Source organism: Oncorhynchus keta, chromosome 24 (assembly GCF_023373465.1).
Source record: "Oncorhynchus keta strain PuntledgeMale-10-30-2019 chromosome 24, Oket_V2, whole genome shotgun sequence".
NCBI classification, from domain to species: domain Eukaryota; kingdom Metazoa; phylum Chordata; class Actinopteri; order Salmoniformes; family Salmonidae; genus Oncorhynchus; species Oncorhynchus keta.
Window position 1 is genome coordinate 15,331,520 of NC_068444.1, and position 21,891 is coordinate 15,353,410.

Here is a 21,891-nt window from a genome sequence, read left to right on the forward strand (position 1 = left end):
GACTCCTGGGAAGTGCGGCATCTACCAGGAGATTTATTGCACAATCCCCGACGATGGGGTGGTAATTGAGTCGTCTTATTTTTGGAGAAGACGAGAGCCAAGTCGGAATATTCGGGGGGAATGCGCACGGTGGAGACCTGGTCTGGACTTTCCACCGTAGTAGTACCAATGGAAACCCCTAAACACCTCCCGAGCACTCTCGCGACCACCCCGTGAGAGCCCTCCTTTGCCATGAAACAGTGGGGTCAAGTGGGGACAAGCTAACCAGGGTAGGCCTAGCACCACGGGAAATGCAGGAACTGGCGCAGCACCGCCCAGCTCCATGGGCATCGGAGCAGTGGTGCTGGGGGACGGAACCAACAGACCCCGCTCTGAACGTCCGCGGGTAGCCAGCAGGTTATCCAGCCGAATGGACAGGTCCACCAGCTGGTCGAAGGTGAGGGTGGTGTCCCTGCAGGCCAACTCCCGATGGACGTCCTCGCGCAAACTGCAGCGATAGTCATCGATCAGGGCCCTGTCGTTCCTTCCTGCGCCGGGGGCCATGGTCCTAAAGTCCATTGCGAACTCCTGGGCGCTCCTCGTCCCCTGCCCAAGATGGAAGAGACGTTCACCTGCCGCTCTACCCTCGGCCGTGTGGTCAAAGACTGCCCGGAAGCTACGGGTGAAATCCTCGAAATGGTCCAGCACCGCATCTCCTTCTCCCCACGTGGCGTTGGCCCACTCCAGGGCTCTCCCCGAGAGGCACGAGACGAGGGCGGACACCCTCTCACGTCCCGAAGGAGCCTGGTGGACGGTTGCCAGGTAGAGGTCCAGCTGCAACATGAAACCCTGGCAGCGTGCCGCCGTCCCATCGTACACCAGGGGAAGGGTGAGACGAATCCCACTGGGACCGGGTGCAGGGAGGAGCGTGTAGTGGAGACCCCAGTTGTGCTTGTGGAGGCGCTGGAGGAACTCCCTGTCTCTCCCAGTGGTCCATGGTTTGGACGACGCGGTCCGTGGTGGCGCCATGATGGTGGAGCATCGCCACGTGCTCCCGGGTGTGCTCCTCGACCCCTATACCAGGGTCACCTGCACCTGCTGACTCCATATTCAGGTGTGGAATTCTATAAGAGGTGCGTGTCTGGCTGCAGGGATGTCAGGCGCAGGAGAGCAGAACTGGGTAATAACCGGAGCAGTTTAGTAAGCAAAACCAACAGCACCCAGAACAACAAAATATGGGTACAAAATAACCAGTCACGAACCAGTCAGAAGTGCACAAACACTTTACAACAAACAATTCCACACACAGACATGGGGGGGAACAGATACACAACAAGTGATGAGGGAATGTAAACCAGGTGTGTGGGAAAACAAGACAAAACAAATGGAAAATGAAAGGTGGATCGGCAATGGCTAGAAGACCGGTGACGTCGACCGCCGAACGCCACCTGAACAAGGAGAGGAACCGACTTCGGCGGAAGTCATGACATACATATTGTGGATGATCCTTGTACCTCTTTATGGGTGAACAGACAGTAAAAGAGGGAGAGCCTGAGGCATCTTAAATTGTGTTAGCTGATTAAAGTAAACCTTTATGGCTCATGGCATCAATATGTGTCTTAAAATAAAGAAAAAAATATTATTTTGATAGAATAGCCGTCAAATAATAGTGAGGGACCAGGAAAAGTGGTATATATGGTCACAATGGGAACAAAGTCGACAGATAAGAGACACATTTTAATACCATGTGTAGACATACTGTATTTCTCTGAATGTGTACAAGATCAGGACAAAGATGCATGTTAGCACCAGGGATAAACAAGGCTATACATTTCTAAAATAACTTCAATTGTTTTTGTGAAATAAAAAAGATATTCACTTCCTTATGAAACCAAAGTCCTACCTACATTCTTGGTGGATAAAAATGGAACAATCGACACATGAACAAGGAAATAACTCTCTGAATTCTGTCTTAAGTCATTGGAGTTACTAAGCTCCTCATCCAGTGGAGATTTGTGTGTTTTAGTTTTGTAGATATACTGTAGTACAAATGGAGGATCTTTGTATACTGAGGGAGTCTTTGAACAAATTCATCATTTGTAATCTAAAAGCATTTTCAAAATGGCCCTCAAAGCAAAATCACATCTCAAGATGTTAAGTTTGAGTGTGGTGGGTATTTATCTATGAGGTTCTTCATCAAACTTCATCATACCTTGCATTGGAAACCTGTTAATTTATGTTCTGTAATGATAGAATCAGAATATCAAGTATATCTGAAAGCATTGTTGCTATGTAACTCATCTTGGTGACGAAATTGCCCCACTGAAGACGTACATTTTGAGGTGGTTAAGTCTGTACATACAGTATGTAAATGATGTGAACTGTCATAAAAGTAAGCAAAAAGATACCTCAAAATGTTAACTTTCTAGTTTCATTCATTTCCGTGAGAGACAATAAAGATGTTAAAGTGATACGTTGTAAGAGGTGCGTGACTGGCTGCAGGGAAGTCAGGCGCAGGAGAGCAGAACTGGGTAATAACCGGAGCAGTTTAATAAGCAAAACCAACGGCACCCAGAACAACAAATTATGGGTACAAAATAACCAGTCGCGAACCAGTCAGAAGTGCACAAACACTTTACAACAAACAATTCCACACACAGACATGGGGGGGAACAGATACACGACAAGTGATGAGGGAATGTAAACCAGGTGTGTGGGAAAACAAGACAAAACAAATGGAAAATGAAAGGTGGATTGGCAATGGCTTGAAGACCGGTGACGTTGACCGATGAACGCCGCCCGAACAAGGAGAGGGACCGACTTCGGTGGAAGTCGTGACAGTAACCCCTCCTTGAAGGGTCCAACACGTCCTCCACCGGAACCCAGCATCTCTTCTCCGGACCGTACCCCTCCCACTCCACGAGGTTCTGAAGGCCCCTCACCCGACGCCTCGAATCCAGTATGGAGCAAACGGCATAAGCCGATGTCCAGAGGGGGCGGAGGAACCTCCCACACCTCTGACTCCTGGAGCAGACCAACCACCACCGGCCTGAGGAGAGACACATGGAGCGAGGGGTTAATACGGTAATCGGGGGAAAGCTGTAATCTGTAACTCACATCGTTAAGTCTCCTCAGGACTTTAAATGGCCCCACAAACTGCGGACCCAGCTTCCGGCCAGGCAGGCGGAGGGGCAGGTTGCGGGTCGAGAGCCAAACCCGGTGTGCGAACAACGGGGCCTCACTGCGGTGATGGTCTGTGCTGGCTTTCTGGTGCAGCACGGCGCGCTGAAGGTGAGCATAGGCGGTGTCCCATGTCTCCTCCGCTCACCGGAACCAGTCATCCACCGCAGGAGCCTCGGTTATGCACTGGAAGGGAGAGAGGTTAGTGGAGGAGTGGCGGAGTGAGTTCTGGGCCATCTCTGCCCAGGGCACGAACACCGCCCACTCCCCGGGACGGTCCTGGCAATAAGACCTCAGAAACCTACCCACATCATGGTTAACTATCTCCACCTGCCCGTTAATCTCTCGGGTGAAAACCCGAGGTAAGGCTGATCGAGACACCCAGATTTTCCATGAACGCCCTCCAGACCCTCGAAGTGAACTGGGGACCCCTATCCGACAATATATCCTCAGGCACCCCGTAGTGCCGGAAGACGTGTGAAAACAAGGCCTCCACAGTCTGTAGGGCCGTAGGGAGACCGGGCAGAGGGAGGAGATGGCAGGACTTGGAAAAATGGTCCACAATGACCAGGATCGTGGTGTTACCCTGTGAGGGAGGAAGATCGGTAAGGAAATCGACCGACAGGTGCGACCAAGGCCGTTGTGGAACGGGTAAGCGGTGTAGCTTACCTCTGGGTAGGTGCCTAGGAGCCTTGCACTAGGAGCACACCGAGCAGCAGGAAACATAAACCCTCACGTCCTTAGCCAAAGTGGGCCACCAGTACTTCCCGCTCAGACAGCGCACCGTCCGACCAATGCCTGGATGACTAGAGGAGGGTGACGTGTGGGCCCAATAGATCAGCCGGTCACGGACAGCAGACGGAATGTACAGATGCCCAGCGACATAGGACGGGAGCGGGCTCTGCACGTAACGCCTGCTCAATGTCCGCGTCCAGCTCCCACACTACCGGCGCCACCAGGTAGGAGGCTGGGAGTATGGGGGTGGGATCCATGGGCCGCTCCTCTGTGTCATACAGCCGGGACAGTGCGTCTGCCTTCACGTTCTAGGAACCTGGTCTGTAAGAAAGGGTGAAATCAAAACGGGTGAAAAACATGGCCCACCTTGCCTGGCGAGGGTTCAGTCTCCTCGCCGCCCGGATGTACTCCAGATTGCGGTGGTCAGACCAGATGAGAAAAGGGTGTTTAACCCACTCAAGGCAATGTCTCCATGCCTTCAAACTCTTGATGACAGCCAACAGCCCCCGTTCCCCCACGTCATAGTTTCCTTTCCCAGAGCCCTCAGGTGACTAAAAGCCCTCTCCCTCTCAGCCGACCACTGCAAAAGCACCGGGCCCCCCTTCAGCAGTGATGTATTGGGAGCCGCTAAGTGACCAAAACCCCGGATAAACCTCCGGTAGTAGTTGGCAAACCCTAGAAAACGCTGCACCTCCTTTACCTTGGTGGGAGTCGGTCAATTACGCACGGCTGAAATGCGGTCACTCTCCATCTCCACCCCTGAGGTGGAAATGCGATACCCTAATGTCTGCTGGAAGAGCAGACATTTCTCAGCCTTGAAGTACAGGTCATGCTCCAACAGTCGACCAAGCACCCTGCGCACCATGCACACATGCTCGGTGCTTGCAGCAAAGTATATCAGAATGTCATCAATATACACCACTACACCCTGCCCGTGCAGGTCCCTGAAAATCTTGTCTACAAAGGCTTGGAAGACTGATGGAGCATTCATCAACCCGTACGGCATGACGAGGTACTCATAATGCCTAGAGGTCATACTGAAAGCCGTCTTCCACTCATCTCCCTCCCGGAGAAGCACCAGGTTATAAGCGCTCCTGAGATCTAGTTTGGTGAAGAAGTGCGCCCCGTGCATTGACTCAATCGCTGTGGCTATGAGAGGTAGCGGGTAACTGTACTTCACAGAGATCTGGTTTAGGGCTCGATAGTCAATACACGGGCGCAGACCTCCCTCCTTCTTCTTCACAAAAAATCAACTTGAGGAGGCGGGTGAAGTGGAGGACCGAATGTACTCCTGACACAGGGATTCGGAGACATATGTTTCCATAGCCGCCATCTCCACCTGTGACAGGATATACATGTGACTCCTGGGAAGTGCGGCATCTACCAGGAGATTTATTGCACAATCCCCCGACGATGGGGTGGTAATTGAGTCGTCTTATTTTTGGAGAAGACGAGAGCCAAGTCGGAATATTCGGGGGGAATGCGCACGGTGGAGACCTGGTCTGGACTTTCCACCGTAGTAGTACCAATGGAAACCCCTAAACACCTCCCGAGCACTCTCGCGACCACCCCGTGAGAGCCCTCCTTTGCCATGAAACAGTGGGGTCAAGTGGGGACAAGCTAACCAGGGTAGGCCTAGCACCACGGGAAATGCAGGAACTGGCGCAGCACCGCCCAGCTCCATGGGCATCGGAGCAGTGGTGCTGGGGACGGAACCAACAGACCCCGCTCTGAACGTCCGCGGGTAGCCAGCAGGTTATCCAGCCGAATGGACAGGTCCACCAGCTGGTCGAAGGTGAGGGTGGTGTCCCTGCAGGCCAACTCCCGATGGACGTCCTCGCGCAAACTGCAGCGATAGTCATCGATCAGGGCCCTGTCGTTCCTTCCTGCGCCGGGGGCCATGGTCCTAAAGTCCATTGCGAACTCCTGGGCGCTCCTCGTCCCCTGCCTAAGATGGAAGAGACGTTCACCTGCCGCTCTACCCTCGGCCGTGTGGTCAAAGACTGCCCGGAAGCTGCGGGTGAAATCCTCGAAATGGTCCAGCACCGCATCTCCTTCTCCCCACGCGGCGTTGGCCCACTCCAGGGCTCTCCCCGAGAGGCACGAGACGAGGGCGGACACCCTCTCACGTCCCGAAGGAGCCTGGTGGACGGTTGCCAGGTAGAGGTCCAGCTGCAACATGAAACCCTGGCAGCGTGCCGCCGTCCCATCGTACACCAGGGGAAGGGTGAGACGAATCCCACTGGGACCGGGTGCAGGGAGGAGCGTGTAGTGGAGACCCCAGTTGTGCTTGTGGAGGCGCTGGAGGAACTCCCTGTCTCTCCCAGTGGTCCATGGTTTGGACGACGCGGTCCGTGGTGGCGCCATGATGGTGGAGCATCGCCACGTGCTCCCGGGTGTGCTCCTCGACCCCTATACCAGGGTCACCTGCACCTGCTGACTCCATATTCAGGTGTGGAATTCTATAAGAGGTGCGTGTCTGGCTGCAGGGATGTCAGGCGCAGGAGAGCAGAACTGGGTAATAACCGGAGCAGTTTAGTAAGCAAAACCAACAGCACCCAGAACAACAAAATATGGGTACAAAATAACCAGTCACGAACCAGTCAGAAGTGCACAAACACTTTACAACAAACAATTCCACACACAGACATGGGGGGGAACAGATACACAACAAGTGATGAGGGAATGTAAACCAGGTGTGTGGGAAAACAAGACAAAACAAATGGAAAATGAAAGGTGGATCGGCAATGGCTAGAAGACCGGTGACATCGACCGCCGAACGCCACCTGAACAAGGAGAGGAACCGACTTCGGCGGAAGTCATGACATACATATTGTGGATGATCCTTGTACCTCTTTATGGGTGAACAGACAGTAAAAGAGGGAGAGCCTGAGGCATCTTAAATTGTGTTAGCTGATTAAAGTAAACCTTTATGGCTCATGGCATCAATATGTGTCTTAAAATAAAGAAAAAAATATTATTTTGATAGAATAGCCGTCAAATAATAGTGAGGGACCAGGAAAAGTGGTATATATGGTCACAATGGGAACAAAGTCGACAGATAAGAGACACATTTTAATACCATGTGTAGACATACTGTATTTCTCTGAATGTGTACAAGATCAGGACAAAGATGCATGTTAGCACCAGAGACCAGAGTTACTAAGCTCCTCATCCAGTGGAGATTTGTGTGTTTTAGTTTTGTAGATATACTGTAGTACAAATGGAGGATCTTTGTATACTGAGGGAGTCTTTGAACAAATTCATCATTTGTAATCTAAAAGCATTTTCAAAATGGTCCTCAAAGCAAAATCACATCTCAAGGTGTTAAGTTTGAGTGTGGTGGGTATTTATCTATGAGGTCCTTCATCATACTTGCATTGAAAACCTGTTAATTTATGTTCTGTAATGATAGAACCAGAATATCAAGTATATTTTGAAAGCATTGTTGCTATGTAACTCATCTTGGTGATGAAATTGCCCCACTGAAAACATGTAAATGTTTAGGTGGTTAAGTTTGTAGAGTATGTAAATTATGTAAATTGTCATAAAGGTAAGCAAAAAGATACCTGAAAATGTTCATTCATTTCGGTGAGAGACAATAAAGATGTTAAAGTGTTACGTATTATGGATGATCCTTGTACCTCTTTATGGGTGAAAGGACAATAAAAGAGGGAGGGCCCGAGGCATCTCAAATAGTGGTAGCTGATTAAAGTGAACTGACGCATGCCAATACCTTAGTGCCTCAGCAAATGGACTAGCACTTAGGACCAATAAGCTGTACCACTGAGGACAGTGAAACATGGAGGAGCTCAAATTCAGAGGGAGGAAAAGGGAAGGAAGGCACAGGTTAGTTTTATTAATCAAAAATAATTTAATTCAGTTTCACGTGAGAATCATTTCAATCAAAACTGTTAGGATTCACAGGGCCTGATCTTGAAAATAATTAGCACTGTAGACATGGAAAAATATTCTACCAATACTGAAATGACACTAAATATAAGTAATACAACTATATCATGATACAACGATACTATGTACTATGGTAGATATCATTTACCATTATTGGGAAACTAATGAGAATTTAGTTTTGAAGATATACAATATAAGGAAGCAAAGTTGAACTCCTTGTCTAATGCTCCTTATCGCGGGCCGCTGCTCTGATAATGCTGGGACTTTCCTCGGCAGTGTGTGAGATGTCACTAGAAGCTGTTATAATTAATCTATTACTCTACGCAGGATATAGTGTTAGAACAATAGATATTAGATCAATACTGACATTGTTATATTGAAAGAAAGCCGTTTAATAGGAATTAAAACACCACTAACATCTTACAATGTAATATTTGTTAAATGACTACACATCCCCTCGTTCAATTCAGTTTTATTCAGTAACCCTGGTGGACATGAGGTTGTTTACATAAGGTTGATATAATGGATAATGGTCATATCTTAATTAGGGCGATTCACCATGTAGGGCTGGTCACAATTGGGTTGGGTGCGTTTGGGTGCTTATACTGGCGCCATAGTTATGTCAAAGCCAAAGCTCATTAGATAAGGTAAGACTGGCTGTCTGAATACAGACCGACTGGGCATCATTCATGGATATGACATTGTCAGAACCTACTGCACCCAATTAGCAGTTTCATTTACAATTCTAATGATTCAATAGTGGCTCATTTAGTGTCACCTTTCCCTGACACCCATAAACACTGAGGCTCCTTATTGCTATTACAAACAGGTAACCAACATTAGAGCAGTAAAAGAGCATTAAAAATAATAGTTTTATCATACCCGTGGTATATGGTCTGATATGCCACGGCTGTCAGCCAATCAGCATTCAGGGCTCGAACCACCCAGTTTATAATGGATGTTATATGATGTCACTTGTGACTTACTTCCTTTGACCCAATGATGAATTACTCAAATCATTTACAGGTGTAGGATCTTAATTAGATTACCTTGTTGTGCAGAAAATGTCATGCACAGTAGGAAATGCAAAGGCTTCTAAAGTTTGTAAAAAATAAAATAAATGTATCAACCCTTAAAAAAAATGATAATGTTAATTATAGTCCACACAATAATTAACATTTCCTGTTGCTGGTGGATTATTTTCTTGTTGTGAGAGAATTAAGATCCTACATCTGTACCTTCCCATCACTGGATATAACATATCTTCAAGTCAGACATTACAGTAACACTCTATACAGCTACACTTTATAAAGGGTTTATAAAGACTGGAAGTTATTATTTTAAGGACGGTTTATTAAACAGTAATAAACAGTTTTAACTGTTTGAAATTGTGTTCGATACTGTCACAGAGACACCTGGGATCCATTCCAGTTAAATCCCATTGGTGCTGAGAAAGAGGAGAAGAGAAGATGCTTTGAGTTGTTCCAGCACCTGGTGGCAGCGTTCGTGGGGATAATGGTCCTGTCCAGTGCTGTCATCAGCAAGGTGAGCCAAAATGAGGGACCAGCACCCAGTTTAGTGTAGACAGGATACATCTTATGTCAGAATTGACTTTTTATAACAGGTGAGGAGAACTTACGCAGCAGGTTAGGATAATTAACGTAACAGGTTATGACAAATAGGTTAAGATTAGGAAAAGGCTGCAGTGTGTAAGATAAAATGCAAAAGAAATGTCAACTTTTGACATCAATTTATTTAATTTTCTTTACTTTTACCCCTTTTTTCTCCCCAATTTCATGGTATCAAATTTTTTCTCTCTAACACATACACTGCTAGCACTATGAAGGAACTGTTCACACACATTATGTAGATCAGTGTTTAAATGAATGAATCTTAGATGCTATAATATTAGGAGTCTGATGTCAATTGTGTTTACATCTAACCCGCCAGGGCTCTCTACTGGTTCTCTCCACACTCTCAAGCCCCACATCGACTAGGACTTCCAAGGAAAGACAATATTACATGCTCATGCTGGTGGGCTGTTTGGTGATGCCCAACCTGCTCGTGTTCCTCAAGTCACTGTGGAAATGCGCTTTCAAGAACTTCGTCCCACCAAACATGAAAACTATGGGAATTGTAAGTTGAAATATTATACAATTTGACTTCTTGGTGATCTTTGTATGTCTTAATTGCTGCTCAAATTTCTTGCTGTCAGTGTTGGGGAATTCATTTCTAATCTATGCAGTATTTTCAGTAGTTAGTTATATTCTCACCATGTAGCGGTGTAGCTAACTACTGGAACTACACACTGCTGTTTTTCTGGAAAAAGAAAAGAAAATAGGGGAGAAGTAGGCAATCATTTTTCGGCATCATACCTGCCTAATTCTCACTTGAAACATTGTGTTTGTGTTAAATAGACTAATAGACTAAAAACATTCTGTTAACATATGACCGCAAAGTAATCTGACCTCGCAATTTGTAGTCTATGAAATTTCAGATTTACATATGATAATATTTCATGAAGTAGTTTGGATGTAGTGAACTCCTTTATCAAAGTAACTTCACTTTTTTAAGGGTATCTTTAGTGTAGCTTCTCTTCTTCCAGTGTGAAGTAATTGGTAGCCTGGTAAACTATATTTTCAGTGTAGCTTCCCCAACACCGCATGCTGTCAATACAAACTTAAATGTGTATTTTTCAGGTGTGTGGGATTGAATGCTTGGTGTCTCTTGGGACCTCCATCCTGGTGCTGGTGGTGATGCCCCAGTTTGACGTGCTGACAAACCTCTTTATCTCCGGGGGAGTCTGCATGCTTTCCTCAGTCCTACAGATTGTATTTCGTCTGCAGAGAGAGAACTGGAAGATCATCTTCCCCATTTGTTCTCTTATGCTTGTCCTGACCGGCTACTTTCTCCTTGGGGCAGACTATTATGTCCGGGTAACCTCTTTTGTATCAGGCCAGGAGGACGACTGTTATTGGTATGTTGGCATTGCAGTTTTTGCATCTTTTTTGGTTTCTCTGAACTGGTGGGAAAACCCAGTGCAGGCGAGCAACAACATGCAAGAAATGCTGGCTGAGTTGGACACCTTCAGAGACTTTGTATTTGTGATATCGAGTCTTCTAAGGGTTGTAGTCATTGCTGCTGTGTACCTCATCTACCACGTATTGATACAGGAAAATATTGTATGGTCAGATTTTGATTTCACCCCTAAGGCCGATGAAGATGAAAGTACAATTGCGAGGCATAGAGAGACACTCGATATTGGTCTTACTGTACTTTTCCTTCAAGCCTTTTTCTCTGCTGCATGCCATTGGTTTGGAGTGGTGGCTTGTAAGATCCACTCTGTGCGAATGAGCTTCGCCTTCCCTGTCTGTTTTACCGGGCCTGCTGTTCTCATTCTCGGCATGATCCTTTTCCTAACTCAATCTCAATACCTTGCTGGGGCCGACACAACTTCTATCATAGACTTTTGCTCGAGCCTAGTTGACCTGAGCACCAAGAACACCAGCACAGTCGTGATGCTGGAGCTCACAAAGAGCATCTGCAGGACTTCTTTGAGTAGCCATTACTGGACGTGGCCTTTCTCCCTACTTGCGCTGGAGGGCATTTGCATGTGGCTCGGGCTCATCACATGCACCTACTACGTGTGGAACTTCAAGGTCCAGAGGATCGAACGCACAACTGAGCTGTTTGTACGACGCCTCTATGAATCTGCCTTCATCGACCTGTCTCTGCTTCTGAACACCAAGATGAAGGTTGTGCAAACGAGGAACCAGGAGAGGCAAGACTTTGCTATTTAATTGATTAAAAGTCCACATGGTTTAAGACTTCACATTGCAACAGTGCAAATAGACATTTATTCAGTAATTGTTGAGTTTTGCCGACAGTGCACTATATAAGAAAGAATCTTAGTGGTAGTGTGCTGAAATACACTCACTGACATTAACTCTGATCACTCTGCATTCAAACATGTTTAGAAATGGCTCTCTCTCCTCCATCCAAACATGTTCTCATACTTTCCCCATGTTTTTCATTCTACAGTAGTGTTGTTGACGACGTGGAGAATTGTGTCATTTACCTCTGTGCAACAATGTGGCATGAGACCTATGACGAGATGTTGAAGATCCTCACATCCATGTTCAGGTATTGTGCTTATCACTTTTGCTGGCTGTGTTTGATATTTAAATATTTCTAGCCCTGAAAAGTTATTTCATACATAAATCAGACATAATTACACAAGCGTTGTGGAGACACCGTAAAATGGTTGTGTAAACATATTGATACAGACAAACTCTCCATTGTTTTACCAAAATATCAGTTATATCACAACCATTGTGTTAAATGAGTTCCACATCAATTCTACAACCTTAGCGTGTACAGGACCAACAGACTTTGACAAAATACAATGAATGATAAGGAGGTAATTATTATAATGTTTTGCATAAAAATAGGATGCTCTCTTAACATGTGTCTTGATGGTTTCAGGTTGGACCGGTACAGAGGTGACCCAAAAGAGGAACATAAAGATGTTTTTGACTTTGAATGCCACATATTTGTAGACGACGCATTCATGATAGACAAAGAGACGGACAAAAAGTTTATCAACGAATATGTGACCGATCTCATTCATGTGGTCATAGAGGTTTACAGGTAAGTGGACATTTGGTTTTTCTTTGCACTTTACTCCCTATAAGAACCAGACCAAGTGCCAGTTAATGAGCACAAGCAAGCTCTACTTTAAGATGCATTCACTATAAATGGGGGAATTCTATCAATCCAAAAGACTGCTAACTGTTTCATAATGAATCTGGAATGTTTGTGTATTTCAGGGTATTCACCAATAAGGAGCCTGATGATGTGTCGATTATTGAGACTCCTTATGGTGGGCGATTAATGTTTGTGATGCCAGAAGGAAACATGCTGTATTTCCATTTGAAAGACAAACAGCTAATCAGAAACAAGAAGAGATGGTCACAGGTGGGTAGGATGATTTTCAATATTACTGTATTCCATGATTTCACCACTGTTAACCTACGTTCTTTAAACATACTTTAATGACTTTTCTTGAAGAACATAAATATATTGTAATTGCTTTTTTTGGTTTTAGTATGAACACACTTGAGGAAAATTAAATGGTTATAAGTTTGCATCTGACATGTTTTTCAGATCATGTACCTCTACTATCTGCTTGGATGGAAAGGATACATTGTAAAGAATCCTCAAAAGATAACGGTATGTAATATATTTAATGCTAATTTCCATGTTATTGCCTTTATCCCCACAATACAGCTGATCTGTAAATATGAAAAATCAGTAGCGAGCCATAGTTCCATGGTTTCTCTAAATGAATGTGTATGATGTTTTTGTATTTGTCTTCTACAGAGACAGAATAATCCTTGCCGTGCCAGTCTCATATCACTGGATGGGGAGAGTTTCCTGTTGCCACAGCATGACAATGACAGTAAGAGAAAACACATCTCTGATGACAATACCTACATCATGGCCCTGGATGGAGACACAGACTTCCACCCCGCAGCTCTGATATTACTAGTGGACCGACTTCGGAAGTACTGCAATGTGGGTGCTGCATGCGGACGAATCCACCCTACAGGAATGGGTGAGTAGAACTGATGTTGATACACCCTTTACCACAGAGTTAGGGGATCCACTCAGACATGGCTATGTCCAGCATACTGTATATTTCAAGTGCATCTATCCGTATCACAGAAGCGTTATAGCTCGAGTGAAATGTAAAGGCAATGTTCCCGCGTTCGCGGAGACTGCATCCCACGGGAAACGTTGCATGTGTCGACTCAATCGGAAATTAAGTTGACATTTTATCGCGGATCTTCTGCGATACTTCCACGATACGGAGCCCCTAATCCAATTCCAACCATAACCACTGAGAGATAATATATCAACATGTCTCGCTACCGCTACAGTATAACTGAACTGACATGCATTGATTTCTATTTTTAGGTCCAATGGTGTGGTATCAGAAATTTGAGTATGCTGTTGGTCACTGGCTCCAGAAAACAGCTGAGCACGTGTTTGGTTCAGTCCTCTGCAGTCCTGGATGCTTCAGCTTGTTCAGGGGATCAGCTCTGATGGATGACAACGTGCTCAAGAGATACACTACCACTGCAACTAGAGCCTCTGAGTATGTTCAATATGATCAAGGTGACTACTTCCTTATTCTCCCATCAACAGCACTTGGTTTTCAGTATATACTACTGGAGTATTAGATTATACAACAGGAGGTTCATAGAACGTTTTATCACAGTTTATTGAGCTATTTCTGTTGGCTTCAATAGACCAAGGGTGACATAAACGCAGCAAAAAAAGAAACGTCTCTTTTTCAGGACCCTGACTTTCAAAGATAATTTATAAAAATCCAAATAACTTCACAGACCTTGTTCAATGAACCATAAACAATTCATGAACATGCACATGTGTAATGGTCGTTAAGACACTAACAGCTTACAGACGGTAGGTAATTAAGGTCACAGTTATGAAAGCTTAGGACACTAAAGAGGCCTTTCTACTGACTCTGAAAAACAGAAAAAGAAAGATGCCCAGGGTCCCTGCTCAACTGTGTGAACGTGCCTTAAGCATGCTGCAAGGAGGCACGAGGACTGCAGATGTGGCCAGGGCAATAAATTGCAATATCCGTACTGTGAGACGCCTAAGACAGCGCTACAGGGAGACAGGACGGACAGCTGATTGTCCTCGCATTAGCAGACCACGTGTAACAACATCTGCACAGGATCGGTACATTCGAACATCACACCTGTGGGACAGGTACAGGATGTCAACAACAACTGTCCGAGTTACACCAGGAACGCTCAATCTCTCCATCAGTGCTCGGACTGTCCGCAATAGGCTGAGAGAGGCTGGACTGAGGGCTTTTAGACCTGTTGTAAGGCAGGTGGTTGGTTGGATTCGCGTTTATTGTCGAAGGAATGAGTGTTACACCGAGGCCTGTACTCTGGAGCGGGATCGATTTGGACGTGGAGGGTCCGTCATGGTCTGGGGCGGTGTGTCACAGCAGCATCGGACTGAGCTTGTTGTCATTGCAGGCAATCGCAACGCTGTGCGTTACAGGGCAGACATCCTCATCCCTCATGAACATGAACTCATGACCTTCCTGCAGGCTCATCCTGACATGACCCTCCAGCATGACAATGCCACCAGCCATACTGCTCGTTCTGTGCATGATTTCCTGCAAGACAGGAATGTCAGTGTTCTGCCATGGCCAGCGAAGAGCCCAGATTTCAATACATTGAGCATGTTTGGTACCTGTTGGATCGGAGGGTAGGGCCAGGGTCATTCCCCCCAGAAATGTCCAGGAACTTGCAGGTGCCTTGGTGGAAGAGTGGGGTAACATCTCACAGCAAGAACCTGCAAATCTGGTGCAGTCCATGAGGAGGAGATGCACTGCAGTACTTAATGCAGCTGGTGGTCACACCAGATACTGACTGTTACTTTTGATTTTGACCCCCCCTTTGTTCAGGGACACATTATTCCATTTCTGTTAGTCACATGTCCGTGGAACTTGTTCAGTTTATGTCTCAGTTGTTGAAACTTGTCATGTTCATACAAATATGTACACGTGTTAAGTTTTCTGAAAATAGTGAGAGGACTTTTTTTTTTTTTTTGCTGAGTATACATATTTACTGGCTCATTAAGTGTTCCCTAGAGATAATCACTAAGTGTGCAGTTGTCCTAGGACCTGATAAGTATATTCACTTCCTTGAATCTTCCCTTTTCCTGCTGGCCAGGTGAGGACCGCTGGCTGTGCACCCTGCTCCTCCAGCAGGGCTGGAGAGTGGAGTACAACGCTGCGTCTGACGCCTACACCAACTCCCCTCAGGAGTTCAAAGAGTTTTACAACCAGAGGCGGCGCTGGGGGCCGTCTACTCTGGCCAACACCCTGGACCTCCTGCACAGTGGCAATGAGACGGTCAAGAGGAACTCTTCCATCTCCAGACTGTACATCTTCTACCAGATATTTACTGTCAGCTCCTCCATTCTCGGCCCTGCCTCTGTGTCTCTGATGATAGCAGGTACCTGTTCTGTTCATTCTTGTTCATTGTTCGCAATCTTTTATGTCTATATGTTGTTAACCAATACTCAATATACGACCTAGAGTAACTAGAACTGAAGTGCCACATTTTCCCTTAAGTCAAGTTGTTATATATTTAATTTTTATTAAGGTGTATATCAGCTTTAATATTGCAGATCGATTGTTGTTTCTATCACTGTAATTGTCTGTATCATTTCCAATCCCCCATATATATTTTTTTGTAAATACTGTATATTTGTTCCCTGGGCGCCGAAGACGTGGATGTCCATTATAACAGCCCCCCCCCCCGCACCTCTCTGTTTCACAGGGGCTAAATGACTTAAATGGGTTGGGTTAAATGCGGAAGACACATTTCAGTTGAATGCATTCAGTTGTATAACTGACTAGTTATCCCCCTCTCCCTAAAATACACAGTGTATATTTTCCTTTATTATTTTCCCCTAACCCAACCACCCCTCCCTAATTGGAGTAAACTACTGGACTAAAATACTTAGGCTCCTACTTCCAGCTTATTCATACTATAAACATTTCATGGACACAGTATATTTGACATTAGCTTTATTTAGTTTGTTTTTAGTCCCACCCTTCAGCTACCCTCAACCCCTCCCATTTATCTCTGAACACCATCCAGTCCCACCCTTCAGCTTCCCTCAACCCCTCCCATCTATCTCTGAACACCATCCAGTCCCACCCTTCAGCTACCCTCAACCCCTCCCATTTATCTCTGAACACCATCCAGTCCCACCCTTCAGCTACCCTCAACCCCTCCCATTTATCTCTGAAGACCATCCAGTCCTTCAGCTTCCCTCAACCCTCCCATTTATCTCTGAACACCATCCAGTCCCACCCTTCAGCTTCCTCCCCTCCCATTTATCTCTGAAGACCATCCAGTCCCACCCTTCAGCTTCCCTCAACCCCTCCCATTTATCTCTGAAGACCATCCAGTCCCACCCTTCAGCTTCCCTCAACCCCTCCCATTTATCTCTGAAGACCATCCAGTCCCACCCTTCAGCTACCCTCAACCCCTCCCATTTATCTCTGAAGACCATCCAGTCCCACCCTTCAGCTTCCCTCAACCCCTCCCATTTATCTCTGAAGACCATCCAGTCCCACCCTTCAGCTACCCTCAACCCCTCCCATTTATCTCTGAAGACCATCCATTCCCACCCTTCAGCTTCCCTCAACCCCTCCCATTTATCTCTGAAGACCATCCACTTTTTCTAGCTGCCATATATTTTTCCACTGTGCTGTAATGTTTCACAAAAGTTCTGAACCTTTCTATTTTCATAGTTTCTACAGATTGTAAATGAAAAATATATGTTTTTGCTAAGAGTATTATATTATTGATTGGGTGATATACAACATTCTATTGTCAAGTTAAGTATTTCGAAATGTCATTAAGTTCAAAAGCTCAAAGTCAGGCAGAGAGCCAGCTGGGTGAACGACATTACACATGACTACACATTTTAGGGCACAGGGCTAAAGGACAAACAGTATAAAGTATGTATACCCATCAGTTATGACTTTTGCTTTGGTTCAATAAAACCATAAAAGTGAGGTCAAATTGTACTGTTTTTATGTGCTATGATATACAGAGCTCCATCCCAGGAAGGTATTCACTCTTTTTTCTGTCTTCCTCTTTAGGTGCTTTTCAGTTTGTGTTCAAAATTGAGGGAACCCTGTCCATCATCATATCAGTCATCCCACCTATTTTCTACCTGTTAATTTGTTTTTTGGCAAAACCAAATACCCAGATCACCATTGCAGCTATTATGAGCGTGTTGTACGCCTTTCTGATGTTAGCATCATTCTTCGCCATCATCGGTAAGCTTTGGCAATGACTCTTCACATGATCATTCACTCAACACACAGAACCAAGTTGTTTATGCAAAGATAAAGCTTACCTATAATCCTTTAAAGGGTGGCGGCTGGTGTTAAATGAGTCAGACTGTTACGATACACATTTCATTTCATGCGTTCCCCAGGTGACATGGCTATGCAGGGCACATTCATCACCCCAACTGGCCTCTTCCTGATTTCCATGGCTGCCATGTACCTGGTGACAGCCATCCTTCACCCCCAGGAGTTCAGCATGATCATCTATGGTCTGATGTACTTCATCTGTATCCCCAGTGGTTATCTCTTGCTCACAATCTACTCCTTGGTGAACATGCACATTGTCACATGGGGCACTCGAGAGACAAACAAGGAAAAAGAACAGAAGAAGACCCAGAATGTTCTCTGTGATCGAAACTGCAAACTTTGCTGTTGGGATATGAAACTACAAGTCACCCAAGAGACTGATAACTTGATGCTCCAGCAACTCCAGCAGGCAGTCAATCCAAACATACAAGTCACCCAGCAAGTGGTGCATGAACAGACGCCCAACACCAAGGAAGAGAAAAACAATGCCCCAAATGAAGAAAACAGTGAGGAAATACGTCCAGAGCTTTTGGACCGCAAAAGAGCCAAGAAAGACTTAGAATATGATACAAGGCATGTACAAAACATTTCACAAAGGCCCAAAGGACCTCGCTCATATACTGTCTAAAACAAACGTCTATCAAATGGATGGCCTGTTGTTACCTGTTGTAACTTTTCATCCTCTTGTTCACAGCAGTGTTGACAGGTTTGACAGCATTCCTAAAAAGGAGAGTGCCTATTCCAGCATTGAAGATGACAACGATGATAACCATGACGATGAAGATGATAATATGCTTTATGACGGTTCGCTTTATAGTGGCTTCACCGAGGAAGAAAGAGAATTTGTACCTCAAAGTGGTAGGTGGTTCAGTACATGAAAGAGTATAGCTGTAACCTACAACATACAAAAAGTCAGTATGTAACTACAGGTTGAATTATAAATCAACAGCACCTCTACACAATTTGCTTTCAATAGATTGGGTTCAGCCTGTCAAGGAAGAGTTCCTGAAGAAATTGACCTACGCCAACTTGAAAAGGAACCTTCAGGAGCAGATCCGTTACACCCTGAGAAACAAGAACCAGGAGGATGTGTGTGAGGAGCTGGTGATGATGATGACGGACACGGTGAACGGAGAGCTGAAGGACAAAGTGGGCCCAGAGGACGTGCTGAGCGACAGCCAGCTAGAAGAGCTGCAGTACGCCCTTAACGAGGCTGCCAGGAGGATCCTGAAAACCAACCGAATGGAGAGGCTTGAGAGGAGGGTAAAAAGAGCTGTAGAGAAAACCCTCATTGCCCCACAGGTGGAGAAACTCACTGAGGTAATGTTTGAGTGAAAACACACCCGTTCATATTGTATTTAATGTTGTATTGTATTGCCTGGTGTTTTACTGGTGCAGCTCCGGACGTTGTCTTCTCTACATCTGTGACCTGGGATGGACTTCAGCAATAAGTTGACTGAGTACTCTGGAACCAGATCCTTTGAGTGATAATCTGAAGAACTGACAGTGTTGAGCAACAATGTGCTCCAATAAAATGAGCAAATATACATACCATGTTTCCCTATGCATTTTGGCAGGATGAACACGACTTTTGGAAGAAACTGCTTGAGAGATACCTCGCACCTATTGTTGATGATAAAGCTCATAAAGAGGAGGTGACAAGGGAACTGAAGTCACTACGAAACAAGGTGGCCTTTTCTATTTTTATACTATTTATTTACTATGTTCTATTAAACACACATGGCTCGTAGAATGATCATATTTTGTATTTGTTGTTTTACAGGCAGTGTTTCTGTATTTCATCATCAACGTTTTGTGGATTGTGGCCACCTTCTTTTTACAAGCCATTGGAAATGATGTGATTAGTATCAAGATTCAGAAAGTCTGGCCAAATGGCACATCATCAGGAGAATACCTGAAGGTGGAGCCTCTCAGTCTGATGTTCCTCTTGTCATTCGCTGTGCTTCTAGTGGTGCAGTTCCTGGCTATGCTTTACCACAGGTGGGCAAACATTTCTCATTTCTCAAACACAAAATGATATATGATAACAAAATGATAACACCACCATTCCAAACATGCATAAGAGGACAGCAATGTCCAAATAAAAGGCAGAAAGACAAATAGAATGCTGTGTGCCTTATTACAGTTTAAAACATTCTCTCAATGCAAGCAAGTGATTAGTTTCAGTTATCTTATGATGAGTCTTGATGAAATCACACTAAAAGTACACTGTGTTGTTTCTCTTTTCAGAGTTTATACTCTTATCCACGTGGTGTCGTACAGAAGCACAGAAAAAGACTACATTCCCAAAGACGAGGTGAGTGATCTCTGCTAATCCAAACAACAAGGAGGATAAAGTACATCTAATCGCCATCTACCTGATCGTAGATTATTAATCATTTGAGTAATTATGGTGCAGATATACTGAATATCTAACAGGTTAAGAAATGATTTACTAGAAGTCGTATGAAAAACAATTGTTATGAAGACCGAAAATGCTTCTTGTTGATCATTTGATTTCTCTCCGTTGCTTGTGCAGGAGGACGAGGAGGGGCTGATTCTTGAGAACCAGATAGCCAACGGCCTTGTGATCACCAGTGATGACTTGTGAAACTGGCTTTTTTTGCGGGCGTGTTGTTACTGAGTGTTCCATGAAACAAAATAGTGGCTTTGTGAAGTGTTTTGCACCTTTATGTTTGAACATAATTCAGATTTACATAGCAGTAGTAATACTTATGATACTGCAGCAGTGAAATATGAAATGTTACTGCTAGCATTAACATAGTTATCCAATGCCTGAGTTTTCTATAAAAAAAAAGTTTCAATATTGAATAACAATGAGCCATAATAAGATGTAGAATGAAAATATTGTAATTCAGCCTGATTGGATGAACTTACTGGGAAACAGACAATATTATGATCAGTTAATACATAACAAAATCATTAAACATATCCAGAGAAATATACATACACAGATACATACTTCTACGACTACATGAGCCTCCATTTTTCAAGGCGAAATGACCTTTCTAAATGTATGGCTCTGAACCTATCCAACTGAAGAAAACGGTCTTGCAATCTTTCACAGACGGACAATGTAACACATATTGTGAACATGAAGTAAATGTACTAGTATTTATACTGCAATATTTATGATATGACTGCCTATGTTGAACTCAAATAAAATTTACATTTCTAATAGATACTTTATTACCAGCCAAATATTAAATGGCAAATGAATGGGGTGATTAGGGCTGTTACGGTGACTGTATTACTGCCACACCGACGGTCACGAGTCATGATGGTTGTCAAATTCCACGTGACAGTATAGTCACTGTAAATAGGCTTCTCCAAGCGCTGATGCTGCTGCGGCTGCTGGTCATTAGTAGCCTACGAAACTTGCTAACTGCCTGGTACTCAGCACTCTATTGTTCCTCTAATCACTCTCACATCAATGCAAATGTTATCGAAAATCTAATCAAACACGTCATGAGCTCATGTTGAGCAACATTTCTATAGGCTATGCAATTGTGTGATGCCCAGCTTATTTGGCCACTTTAGTTATGATGCAAACCTTATCAAAACATATAGGCCTATGGGCTGGACTACATGAGGTGTGCAACTATGATTAGAAAAAGTTTCCAAAAAAAGTATGGCTGTTTGCCTTAATTAAGGATCCTCCCCCTTTTTTCCCCCAATTTTCACCTAAAATGACATACTCAAATCTAACTGCCTGTTGCTCAGGACCTTAAGCAAAGATATGCATATTCTTGATACCATTTGAAAGGAAACACTTTGAACTTCTGTAGCTCAGTTGGTAGAGCATGGCTCTTGTAATGCCAGGGTAGTGGGTTCGATTCCCGGGACCACCCATACGTAGAATGTATGCACACATGACTGTAAGTCGCTTTGGATAAAAGCGTCTGCTAAATGGCATATATTATTATATTATTAACTTTGTGGAAATGTGACATTAATGTAGGATAATTTAACACATTAGATCTGGTATAAGATAATACAAACAAAAAAGCATGCGTTTGATTATTATTATTTTTTCATCTTTGAAATGCAAGAGA

The 21,891-nt window shown here is 44.6% G+C and overlaps 1 protein-coding gene across 2 annotated transcripts; it reads left to right on the plus strand.

Annotated features, from left to right (window-relative positions):
* The first annotated feature begins 7,608 nt into the window (after positions 1-7,608).
* LOC118402750 (chitin synthase chs-2-like) lies at positions 7,609-21,014 on the plus strand. 2 transcript variants are annotated; one of them, XM_035800957.1, is made up of 19 exons: positions 7,609-7,743; positions 9,216-9,351; positions 9,757-9,942; positions 10,506-11,587; positions 11,848-11,949; positions 12,292-12,456; positions 12,636-12,783; positions 12,973-13,038; positions 13,189-13,423; positions 13,786-13,986; positions 15,588-15,872; positions 17,537-17,716; positions 17,878-18,388; positions 18,510-18,673; positions 18,792-19,135; positions 19,393-19,503; positions 19,599-19,816; positions 20,066-20,132; positions 20,355-21,014. In XM_035800957.1, exons 1-19 carry the CDS (start codon positions 7,697-7,699, stop codon positions 20,424-20,426), a joined length of 4,320 nt encoding a protein of 1,439 aa, XP_035656850.1. In that variant the 5' UTR covers positions 7,609-7,696; the 3' UTR covers positions 20,427-21,014. The 2 variants fall into 2 exon arrangements, with proteins under 2 accessions (XP_035656850.1, XP_035656851.1); XM_035800958.2 differs by having other exon boundaries at positions 7,682-7,743; positions 18,513-18,673.
* Positions 21,015-21,891: the final 877 nt, after the last annotated feature.